The sequence below is a fragment of the Podarcis muralis genome, chromosome 7, assembly GCF_964188315.1.
Source record: "Podarcis muralis chromosome 7, rPodMur119.hap1.1, whole genome shotgun sequence".
Taxonomy (NCBI): domain Eukaryota; kingdom Metazoa; phylum Chordata; class Lepidosauria; order Squamata; family Lacertidae; genus Podarcis; species Podarcis muralis.
In genome coordinates, this window is record NC_135661.1 from 68492185 (window position 1) to 68504447 (window position 12263).

The following is a 12263-nucleotide window of genomic DNA, read 5'->3' on the forward strand; positions in this document are numbered from 1 at the left end:
TGCCAAGCAGGAAACACCATCAGAGCACTCCTGACATATGGTTGTCAAGCCTCTGCTTAAAGACCTCCAAAGAAAGAGACTCCACCACACTCCTTGGCAGCAAATTCCACTGTCGAACAGCTCTTACTGTCAGGAAGTTCTTCCTAATCTAGACCTGAAACACTGGAGTGAGAACATCTTGGGATTTGAAGCAAGAGGCCATTAGTATGCAGTGGAAGTGCTGAAACCATGTTTGTGCTCTATAATGGATTAGATGAAGGTAAATAAACTAAAGCTTAATCCAGACATGATGGAGATAATTATGTAGGATAGTTTCAGCTGTTTTGGGAAAGCTGTTCTGGATTTGGTTGCTCTTCTCCCTAAGTCAGGGATGGAAAGCCCTTTTGGCTCCATGAGCCAGATCTTTATCAGGATCAGCCTCATAGGCTAAATTTGATTGATGATCCTGGACTTGAGGGACCTGGATTCAGATTTTGTCCTCCTTAACTAGATCTCAGATTTCAGTCTACATACTTTGCCTTATAGAATCACTAAGTAGGCCTGCATGACCCAGCTCCTTCATCTGTATAGCCAACCCTTAGTTCACTTTTTTTATGTGACACTAGAGTAGAACCTTGGGAACTGGTTTATGTGTATATAGTCTGCTTTCCCTTTCAAAACTACAGCTGAATCTTTCACTCACTAAATCTTGGAGAGTGCTAAGGGATTATTAAAAGATATATCATTTCAGTGGTTTCCACTGTGTAAGTTAGACCACTAAGCCAGTTTGACTCCCTTTGAATGTTCGTACTATATTGCATTAAACAGCATACTATAACTTTATTGCATTAAACAGCATACTATAACTGCATTAAAAAATCAAACACCTAAGGAAGGCAAAAAAGAATTCTGCAGAAAGTCAGAGAGAGGGAAAAGCTAATTTACATAGCTTGATTTGTATTTACATAATTGACCAATGAGTAGCAGACATATCTGCTTATGGTGAATACATACAAACAAGACTTCCCATGTAAAAAGGATGTGCTCACTTCAAGTGTGCTCAAATTTGGCAAAATATATTTCAGATTTTGCCTACATTTGTAATTTTACATAAGTGCCATCCGGAGGTTTATCAGTTTATGGAAGCCATTCTTCTCATAATTTTGTGCGACCTTTTTCTGCCTGAGACTTTGGAGAGCTGTTGACTCTAATCTAAGTAAGCAATACTGCACTAAATAGATCACAGCAATTTGACTAGTAAAAGGCAATGCCTTTTCTTAGGGTGACACTACGCTAGGTGATACTGGAGACTTGGCAGCAGCTGCCCCTCTTCTGCCCCCCCCCCAAAAAGTGTGATGATTATATTATTGAGCTCACTTTCCCTGCTCCTCTTCACTGGGCTGCCACTTGTGGGAACAGGAAAACCTCACTGATATTTGCATTGCACATTTTATGTTACTATTGGGGAGAAGAGAATACACTGGGGATGCTGTTTTCAGTGATATCCATGAGATTCCCATAACATCCAGGTGAATTATTATTTTGTCATGATTTTAATATGTCACATCGTTGTCTGTGTTGTGATGAGCGTATATATATTTCTCATTCTCAGTTTAGTGTTATGTAAATTCATTGCTGTTTAGCTTTTGCATGATTTTGTCAGGCAAGAGATTGCCATGCTGATTTCATTAGCCTCTTTTTTGGCTTTAAGAAACTACCATTGTAGAAGGCTTTGACACTAATTATGAAACAATATGAAATTTTAGAAGCAAATAACCTGCTAGAGGATATTTATTTATTCTTTTTCCTATGAGTCTATACCCCATTTCCAAGTCATTTTCTTGCTTCATATATTGCGGAAAACTGAAAGTGATTCTTAATGTGAGCAATGTGGGAAGTGACATTACTCATGTGGTGCCTATTGGATTTCTGGAGACAGCACAGAACTCCCATTTAAATTGAGCACTTTTTAACTGAGACCTTAAATAACCTTCTGAAGCAACACTGGAACATAATTACTTCTTTGAACTTTACTCTTGAGTTCTTGTAATATATTTACAAATGCAAATTATGAAGTTATTATTGTAAATACCTATTCCTCTGCAAAGGAAGAAAGCAATGCATGAAATGAGCATTTTGTGATGTCATAAAGTGTAGATCCATAGAACATATAGTCTTTCATCCGTGTGTGTGTGTGTGTGTGTGTGTGTGTGTATTACAAAATTTTGTTCTATTTTGGAGAGGATTGGTTATTTAAATAACTTTTGCTAATAACTTTTCTTCTAAATGGTTCAGCACCTTGAAAAGTAAAATTGTGATAGCTTTGGTGTTGTTGTCGTCGTCTTTGAAAAGAGTAACTTTAATCCATGGCAGCAAACTCTTATTTAAAATGCAGTTATGATTTTGCTTATTTTTACTTCAAATTGGAATTCGCTATTCCTTTGTTTTATTGACTGGTCACTTCTCAGAAACAAATCCATCTCTGGTGGTAGTCAGCTTGTTAACAATTTTAATATCTGCCTAATATATCCAGATATACAAATTGCAGTTAAAAATTAATGGTAGTTTTGCTTGAAAGTGTTACCCTTCTTCTTCTGTAAGAATGGACAATTGAACAGTTATGCTAAATTAGGGATTTCTATTTTCTGCTTCATAATACTTCTTGCTCAAGTACTTTTGACAGCCCTGTTGAGATTGGATGTTGGTCTATGGAATTCTAACTGGTGAGTGTGGTACATTATAAAGTTAACCCCTACTTAATTGCTAAATGCACACTTTTAAGCACTTTTTGATGTGTCATCTTCTGCACAGACTTTCAATATAGGGGATAACCTAATACTATTGCTACACAGCATGAAATTCCTATTGGATCAGCTGGTTAGAATCTCTACATAATTTTTTATAGTAATTTTTTATATATATTCAGGATGCATCATCTTATGCCTGTGAGGCTTTTATGACAGTAATGCATACTTGAGCAGCTGCACTATTTTAGAAATTGTTACTGGGGAGATCTAAGATTTTGGCATAATTTAAATGCATGTAGTTGGGCAAGGCAGAAATTACAGATGTAAGTAAATAACAAAGCAGGACCAATCCTTGCTGCTTTTGCACTAAGCAGTATTAGTTTATCCCCTACTTGATTTTTATTTTATTCTGGTGCTACCTTTATGTATACTCTCTACCTGATCCAAAAGCCCACCAATAATGGCCTTCCCCATTTGCTGCATTGTCAACAATTGTATCACACACTGTGGTGACACGCACATGGGAATATCAGTCAATGAAGAAGTGCATCAGAGCTCTGTTAGGCACAGTGAGCTTCTGGATCACCACATGTAATATAGCAATCAGTTGGCATTATTCAACTCCCCACGGGCTTTGGCTTACAAAGAAATTCAGGGAACACTGCATCTTGTGTCTTTTTTTGCCCCTGTGTAAATTATATATGTATATGTGGCTTTAGCAAAACTGCTGCAGTATCTTATGCCAACGTGTCAGAAACAAATGGTCTGATTCCTTTGGAGGCTATCCATCTACTTGATGAAAGTTGTGTCTTGGCACCTAAAAAATCAGTCCATTTGGGCTTTGATTTAGTTTTTTTAATACCCTTTTTTAAAGTGGGTATAGTAGGGAGAAGCTTGGTAAGATCAGATATTTCAGTTCATGCACCAGAATAAACGAGTTGCTGTCACAGATATGGCTAGCTGCTCATGTGTAGCTGATTTGTGTGATCCCTTAGAACCTTGGGAGTTCTGGATTGAGGCTCTGGGCATAAGAAGGAAACTTCTTTCTCCCTGACTAATCTCTTAACTCTCTGCCAGGCTATTTTTCTTTTTTATATTGTAATTTTATGTTGTGAACCACCCTGAGATCTACAGGTATAGGGCGGTATATAAATTTAATAAATAAATAAATAAATAAATAAAATAGTACTTTCTTATGTATACAAATGAATCCACCCTTGAGCAGCAGCGTGCTAATGCAAAGGGCTTATTAGGCTTAAGATCTTGGGAATCCCAAGTGTAAAAGTGTGTGTGTGTGTGTGTGTGTGTGTAAAAGTATTCACCTTCTCAAAGAAGCTAATTTTGACTGGTGGTGCAATCCGGTGGCAAGAAAAAGTTGTTCCCACCAACTGATCTTATCAATGCTTCTCCCACCCCCTCAGATTTGCATGTGGCTGACCATTTGCAGCTATTGTGTGTTGAAAACATGTTTGCTTTATAGATGCCTTTTGAGTATTTATATTTTGATCATTATTCTCAATCAAAATTGCAATTTTTTTGCAGACTATTTCCTAATTTCCCAGACATTTAGCAAGTTATTCCTAATGCAGACAGTTGTCTCTCCCATTGAGCAAAGTTTGTTCAAATTCACTAAGTCTGATTTCTGGCTCTTAAAAATATCAGGCGCTGGATTCAGGCATAGAGCTCTCAGCGGTTGGTTTGGCCCTGTGGAACGAACCCTGTGAAAAAGCTGCTGTGGAGCTGGAAGGGTAGAATTAGGGTTAGACCCATCTGTACACTTAGCACAGCACCCCGAGTGCTATGAGAAAAGGCCATCCTTTGAGCAAGGCACATATTTGCTAAACTTTGTAGCAAGGAAGATGGAAGGGGTTTTTGGAGCCAAATGAATGGATCTGTTCCTTCCTTACATTGGATCCTGCTTTAACAATTGCAGTGTAAGCAAAGGGCTGTGCATCAAAATTTACAGCCCTGCGTAGGATCATGTTGAGTATTCGATTGATAAGATTTTTAACATAAAATGGCCAGCTCCCAAAATACTTGTATTAAACAAGTTCATGGTGGATGGTTTTTCTGCTCATATGACTGACATATAACTCTAGGTTATAACCCACCATTGTAAGATACTAATATTAGGTGCTATATATGTTACTTATTTTTAAATGGCATACTATTGTAAGATGTCTTGAGGGGTATAAAGCTGTTTATAAATATAGATAAGTAAATCCAGTTCCAGATGTAGAAATTTTGCCATGGGGGGGGGGGGGGGAGAGTCTCCACTGCTACCCGCTTCTCCCTGATTGTGAATAACCGCTTTTGAGCTACTATAATTATTTATCATTCAGTGGTGTTTAAGTGAGGGAAGCCTAGGGAAAAGATAGCCTTAGTCATCTAGATTTTATTTAAAAGGGATCAGGACATAAAAAGGGAAAAATCTTAAGGTGCAGATGGATATGAAATTTGAAATACAAGCAATGAGGAAATATGATAATGTTTGCAACTATGCCCAATCACCATTTCTTCATATCATTTATGGGTTGTAGGGAGGCAATATATGGAGTTCCTTGGGCCCAGGGGTACACTTTTAAGCCACAAAGTACTTACACCTTCCCCCCTCCCTGGCCAAACAAATGAAACACGCCAAAAAATTCAGGTAGCACTTCCTAAAACACACAACCAAGAAAAGGCCAATCCTACAGTTAACAAATTGAAGGCCTTGATGGGAGCTGAGTGGATGCCTGAATGTGGCTTGGTGCCCTTTCTCCTGTTTGTAACACACACTTACATATGCTGCAGAAAAAATATTATTCAAACCAAGCGCATGGAGACGCCATTTACCTTCCCACCGCAGTGGTACCTATTTATCTACTTGTACTGGCGTGCTTCTGAAGTACTAGGTTGGCAGGAGCTGGGGCAGAGCAACAGGAGCTCAGCCTGTCATGTGGATTTGAACCGCCAACTTTATGATCAGCAAGCCCAAGAGGCTCAGTGGTTTAGACCACAGCGCCACCTGCATCCCAGTGAAGGAGAAAAAGGTGGTGGAAGGAAAGAAACAAGTTGAGAGAAAGAGAAAAAGGAAAGAAGGGAAGACGTAAAGAACAGGGCAGGAAGGCAGCCAGAGGATGAATAGATGACAGGAAAGAGGTGAAGGAAATTGTGATACATTACATTACCATATCCAGTTGTACCTTGGAAGTCAAATGGAATCCGTTCGACTTCCAAAACGTTTGGAAACCAAAGTGCAGCTTCTGATTGGTTGCAGGAAGCTTCCGTTTGACTTTTGAAAATCATTCGAAAACCGGAACACTCACTTTTGGGTTTCGATTGTTCGGGAGCCGATTTGTTTGATAGCCAAGGTGTTCGGGATACAATGTTATGACTGTACAGGATGAAGAGAGGGCACTTTACCATCCATTCTTCTGACTTCTTTCCACCCTCTGCACCTCCCTAAAATAAACAGATCCACTTTAAAATAAATAATTAATTAAAATAATTAATCCACTTCACATTAGTAGTGAGGCCCTAGTTTTGCTAGGAGGGAAGATCCATCCACAGCTTTTTGCTCTTGCAGCTAAAGATGGTCATCGTTCAATAGGATTTCCAGGAAACAAGGAGCTAACAGTTTTGAATGAGAGTAGGAAGCAAGCTCAGCTTCCCTGTGCTGTGGCTGTTCATGCCCATTATCAAATTACCTAACATGCAATGCCCTGACCAGGCATTTCCTATTGCTTGATAGTGAGTAGTTCCCATACAAAAGCACAGTTCCTGCTGCCTACTGAGGGCTTGGCAGGGAGGAAGGTGGAGGGTATGATGCTGTTTGCCACCCCCCTAATCTGCTGCCCGGAACAGCTGCTCCCCTCCTCAATATTCTTCCCCCATTTGATTTGGACCTGAGTAAATCTATGGAGTCCAGTATCCCTTTTTCTCATGTATATATAGGATTGCAATCTTAAGTACACTTCTTTTGCTTGCCTATAAATACAGAAAGAAGTGCTAAATGATATATAGTTGTCTGGTTAATTTTGAAACAAGTAAGGGTTTTTTTTTTAAGCTCACCCTTTTTTGTGCATGTACTTGGAGTGTGCATGTGCATTTGCAGATACCAGGGCAAAAATCTAAAAAACTTATTTTAAAGGAAATAAGTGTTCCTTAGACTGTTTATCATTATTCAACTGCTTTATCCCATTACTAAATAAAGCAGAGTTTAAGAATAATTGATGTTTTGTATTCTGCTATATAAACATCCACTTGCTTATTTGATTGCCTGTACCAACCATCCTTTCCACTAACTGTGGAAAATTTACTTTCGAAAAATATCATCCTATTTAAAACTGTGGTCTGTGATTTACATATGCGGCTTATAGCTTTCTCTTTCCCCCTTTCCTGTTAAGATTTTCCTACTTACTATGCACGTTTTCTGGTATTGTGCATGTTTTAACTCTTGTCTTTTCTTCTGTTACTATTCCTTTCCTTCAAGTTCTAGCTAGAGGGCTCGCAGAGATGTACGAAGACCTAGTTGAGAACTTTCTAACAGGCGCACGATGGAAGACAGAATAGCACCAGCCTTGGTTAAATCCTCTGGCTTGGCACAGTCTTCCAAAGTATCTCAGGTGCTATGGACACACTTGCTTTCTTTTAGGGAGGTTGGATTTCTTTGTTTCACAACATCTTTTTTTGTTACTCATTTTACAGTGAAAGATCAAAAGAACTGATTGCTTGAGAATTGCAGCATTTCAGCGATCAGATATATTCAGACAAACAGCACCAATGCAAACGCTTAAATAATGTGCTCACATTTGGTGTGATATCGTCTTGAGGCTGCAGTATGGTTTCTGAATGTGGCATATGTATGTTTGGGGCTCTCTTGGCATGAGATCTGCTGATTCTGATCTGACTCTTACAAAACAGTAATATTGTCTGCTTTAAAGTTATACTTGATGTTCTGCAATGCTGGAAGCATCAGCAACTGAGATGGCTCCTTGAGGTGCATATAAAAGTAGATATCCCAACTCATCAGAACTTTCGCCACATGGAAAAGGCATTGTATCCTCAAACTCTTTCTTTGGAAGAAATATAAGCTTTCTAAAGTCATATAGAACTTTCTTCTGCATGGATAATATATTTTTCAATATACAGCAATAAATGTGGTTTCCCCTTCTCTTTATGGAAGTCTTTTTAAAGAAATCGATCATTCTCAGTAAGGTGAAGACAACCCTTTAATACTTAGTTTTTAAAAGAATCACTGCCTGCTTAGAAATGGAAATAGTGCAGATGCACAGAGGCCTTGACATGTCACAAACGTCAGCCATTCTCCTTGTGCCAACGAGGGCCAATCCATATGTGGGACTATAGAAGACTTGTGTGCAGCCATAGGGTGAGGATAGGGGGTGCAGTGTTGGAAAGATAACCCATTACTCCTGTGCCATTTTTCTTAGTTAATGCTCACCCTGAAACTGCCATTTGCTGAGGAGGGGGAAAGATAGGTTCAGGATGGCTTTCTGTCTCATTTCCTTGCCACTGCTAATACCAGCTTTGTGGAGAGAATAATTTAAAACCAGGGAAACGGCACAGGGGAAGATGGTTTCCCTCTGCCCCCTTATTGTTGCTGCCCCAGTCCAGTTTGGGGGCCGTCTGAAATCCATTAGATCTCATCTGGTTTGGCCTGATACACATTGTGATCCCATCATATCTATGTGTATTAGACAGCACTGGCAGTGATGTTTGAATGTCCCATCTCCAATGTATTATTGCCTTGCTGGCAGAGACAAGGGAAGGAAGAGTAGTTGAGAGGACAGTGACATCTTGTCCCCACCTTGTCAAAAAGCAGAGCAGGGTGTCTCACCCTGGCCCTGGAAGTTCTGCTGTCAGGATATGCACTGCTGTCAATTCCCGTGTGTCAGGCCTACCTGCAACTTGGCCATTTTTCAAAACACTTGAAGTACAGTGGTACCTTGGTTTATGAACTTAATCCGTTCCGGAAGTCCGTTCTTAAACCAAAACTGTTCTTAAACCGAGGCGCGCTTTCCCTAATGAGGCCTCCCACCGCCGATGCCCTTCCATTCGGATTCTATTCTTAGACCGAGGTAAAGTTCTCAAACTGGGACACTACTTCCGGTTTTCGGGGGTTCATAAACTGAATATTTCGTAAACAGGGCTGTTCTTAAACCGAGGTATACCACTGTACTGATCTTCTATTGTGTGGATTGCAATAGGTTGCATATAGGCCCTTTCAAATTGACATGTGCTAAAATGGTCTGTGTTTCTAGTGTGCCCTGTTCCTAATTTCTGGCCTTTTTGTGTATTCATTTCATTTTAGAGTGCGAGTGACTCTCCCTTCAAAGAGGATCTGGATGCAATGGCAGAGGGGGAAAATATTACCTCTCACTTTGAATGGGAGGTCTCAAAGCACTCAGTGGCCCTTAGTGAGAGCCCAGTGTCAAGCCCACAGGAGTCTGCACATACTTGTGAATCTGACACTTCTTCCGCAAGCAGCAAGGAGCAGGAGAAGCAGGGTGCTGCTGCTGCTGCTGCTGCCGCTCTCAGTGAGAGTAAGGAAGACCTAAGGTGTGGAGAGGGATTTTACTCAGTTGTGGAGAAAGAGGCTGAGGACTCAAAACAGGATGAGATGGAAGTCTATAAAATCCCTTCTTCACCTCCATTGCACCTCCACGAACAAGAGGAGGAAGCCTGTGATGTTGAAGGGGGAAAAGGGGCAAGTGAGCCACTTAGCGAGCTAAATGGAGAATGCCACAGCTCAAGTATTGATAACGAGTTTCCTGCCCTCATTCGCTGTTTCCAGGTAGTAAATGTGAACTTGAAACATCTCTCTTTGCAGTCTTCTCTGCTACATTTTCGGAGTCATTCTACAAACACTGCAGCAAGCATATGTCATAAATCCATAAAGAAGGATTATGTTTCGATGGCCTGAAATATTCCCCAAACTAATCAACCACTTAATCTCCAGTCTATAGGAATGATTCCCCTCCTCTACAAAGTAGATGTATATTTTATTAAAACAATTTTTTAAAAAGTATTGTCTCCTGACTCAAGCAGAATATATTTAAAAGAAAAGGAAACCAATTCTAAAAGATTTTATGAGATAGTGCTAAATGTCTTCTGTGTGTTGTAAATACACTGCAGAAAATATTGAGCTAAAAGCAGCCAGCGCCGCAAGTCTCTCCATTTACAAGAACAAAACATAGCTCTTTGAGTCTATAGTCATCTGATTTGGAAATCTCTGAGGAAACACCTGCATTTACCCATCAAAGTAAAAAATAAATAAAAATTGCCTGCTCCAGTGTTCTTAACAATCCCATCTGCTAAAATACCTCAACATTTGATCTGGTAATAATCAAGGTGATATCTGTCAGACTTTGAAAAGGTGAAGGGAACATAACAGAGTGGGAAAAGCCTGGTGGTGCTCTTACTAATATTACATTCTCTTTTGATTAATTATCAGGTGGTGGCACAGCTGATTTTTCTTTTCCTGTTATTCTTGAGATTTGAATATCCATAAATAATGATCTGATGCTGATTTAATAGAAGCTACTGGACTCTACACATCTCACACTGGCTGGAAATCATACATTTGTATAATCTCTTAATATACTAGCATATTAATCAGACTTGAGCTCCTCCTAACCATAAAGATTCTTATCCGCATGCTAAATTTGGCTTACCCTTTTAACTATGAAACAGTTTCCATATTTTAGTTTGCAGATGGTGACATTTGGCCAGGAAGCTAGGGGGAAAATGTTATTTTTATTTTATCTCCAAACATTGACAGATGACTTTCCAAAATGTGCCTTTAGTGCAAACAACATAGCAATTGAAATTTCTATATGGAGTCCATTGTGCTTTTATCAGATCAGTATTGGAATGGTTGTCAGTAATATTGTTAGAGTTTAATGGTATTAAATGTGATTTCTCTCTCTCTAAAATCCTGTTTTGTAGCCACCCCTTGTGAAGACTCAGACAGTTACTATCTCTGATGTGTCGAACACTGTGAAAAGTGAAATTCCAACGAAAGAAGTTCCTATTGTCCATACAGAGACCAAGACTATAACTTATGAAGCTGCACAGGTAGGCTGTTTCATAATCTGGTGGTACAGTTTTATTGTAATGTAAATAGTCTCAGTGAAAATTAGAAAATTTGATTTCAATGGGACAAGCTTACCTGAGAGGAGCTTCACAGGTTTAAATTGTTGTGAGAAATACCACTGTTCACACCAGTGCTTTCTGCACCAAACACAAACATAAATACATATCTGGGAAGTCTGATCGGGCTTGAGTTTTCAGACTTTTGTACATATATGTATGGCATCTAGGCTTTCCCTCTTTGCTGCAGAAAAGAGTGGTATAATGCTGTTTTCCCCCTGCATCGATCACAATGAGTAGAGCTTCCCAAACTATATGAGGATTATGCCCACTATGCTTGCACAATAGCCACAACACTCATGGAAGGCACAAAGAAAGGGAAGAAAATGTGCGTTAATAGGGGAGGCTGCAGTGGTCAAAGACAGCTATTTGAACCTGAACCTTTAGATTGAACTTGAACCTTTAGACCTTTACAATCTTTACATCAATTTCAAAACATATTACATTAATTCCAAAGCAAGATTGCTGCCCCAATAAAACTTTCTAGAAGTTTTGATACTCCAACTGTCTTCTTGATTATTAACCCTTTAGGAGAAATTTAATGAGGGAGATACTTCCTACCCAGTGAATATTGACTTTCTGGGGAGAAGTATCAAAACTGAAAGTAGCTTGTGGCTTCTGAGCATGTAGTTTTCATCCTCATGCATTCATTATAACTTGTGTGAGCATATATATGCCAAGTTTTGTGTCTGTTTTGCTTTCCCTATACAGTCATACCTCGTGTTGCGTTAGGTTCATGTTGCATCTTTTTGGCTTGCGAACGCGGCAAACCCGGAAGTGTATACTTCCGGGTTTCAACGCATGCACAGAAGCATTCTTCGCGCTTCACACATGCGTAGAAGTGCTCTATTGTGCTCTGCGCTTGCTTAGAAGCGCCGCTCTAGTTGCGGACTTTTCAGGGTGCGAACGGCACCCCGGAACGGATCGTGTCCGCAACTAGAGGTACCACTGTATACAATACCATGTTCCCCAAAGTGAACTCGTATCAGTGTCAGAATTCACTCTGACAAGGCTTCATGTTTTCTGCAAGCCACAATGAAGTGTGTAATGCACCTCCTTGTCAGTTTTTGATGGAAGTTTTGATTTATTGCTACCTAAGGCTGTACAGAAGATCTGAGTCCTATGACCAGCTCACTAAAACCCTGCCCCCCCCCCAGGGCAGGCTAATAAGACTCAGATTATTGTATCATTGGGGGAAAGTGTTCCAATTTGAAAAGTCCCTGAATGGGGGGGGGGGGGGGGACCTACCAACTTGGACTGAGCAGTACTGACAAGTTGATTGAGTGGTTGGTGGTGGCAGAGTTGCAGGAACTCTTAGAAGAAACCAATTTGAAAGAGTAAGTCCAGTTGGTTCAGGGCAGATTTGGGGATTTCAGCTTTTTT

At 39.9% G+C, this 12263-nt stretch overlaps 1 protein-coding gene across 19 annotated transcripts in view; it reads left to right on the plus strand.

The window, feature by feature from the left end:
• EPB41 (erythrocyte membrane protein band 4.1) overlaps positions 1 to 12263 on the plus strand; it is a 92807-nt gene that overhangs the window by 62502 nt on the left and 18042 nt on the right. For 10 of the 19 annotated variants that reach the window (XM_028742829.2, XM_028742830.2, XM_077932019.1 and 7 more), the window contains one exon: positions 10677 to 10805. In XM_028742829.2, the coding sequence (XP_028598662.2) occupies positions 10677 to 10805 (129 nt within the window). Of the gene's footprint in view, positions 1 to 9039; positions 9523 to 10676; positions 10806 to 12263 lie in introns of all 19 variants that reach the window. The other 9 variants (XM_077932013.1, XM_028742812.2, XM_077932014.1 and 6 more) reach the window with 1 other exon arrangement.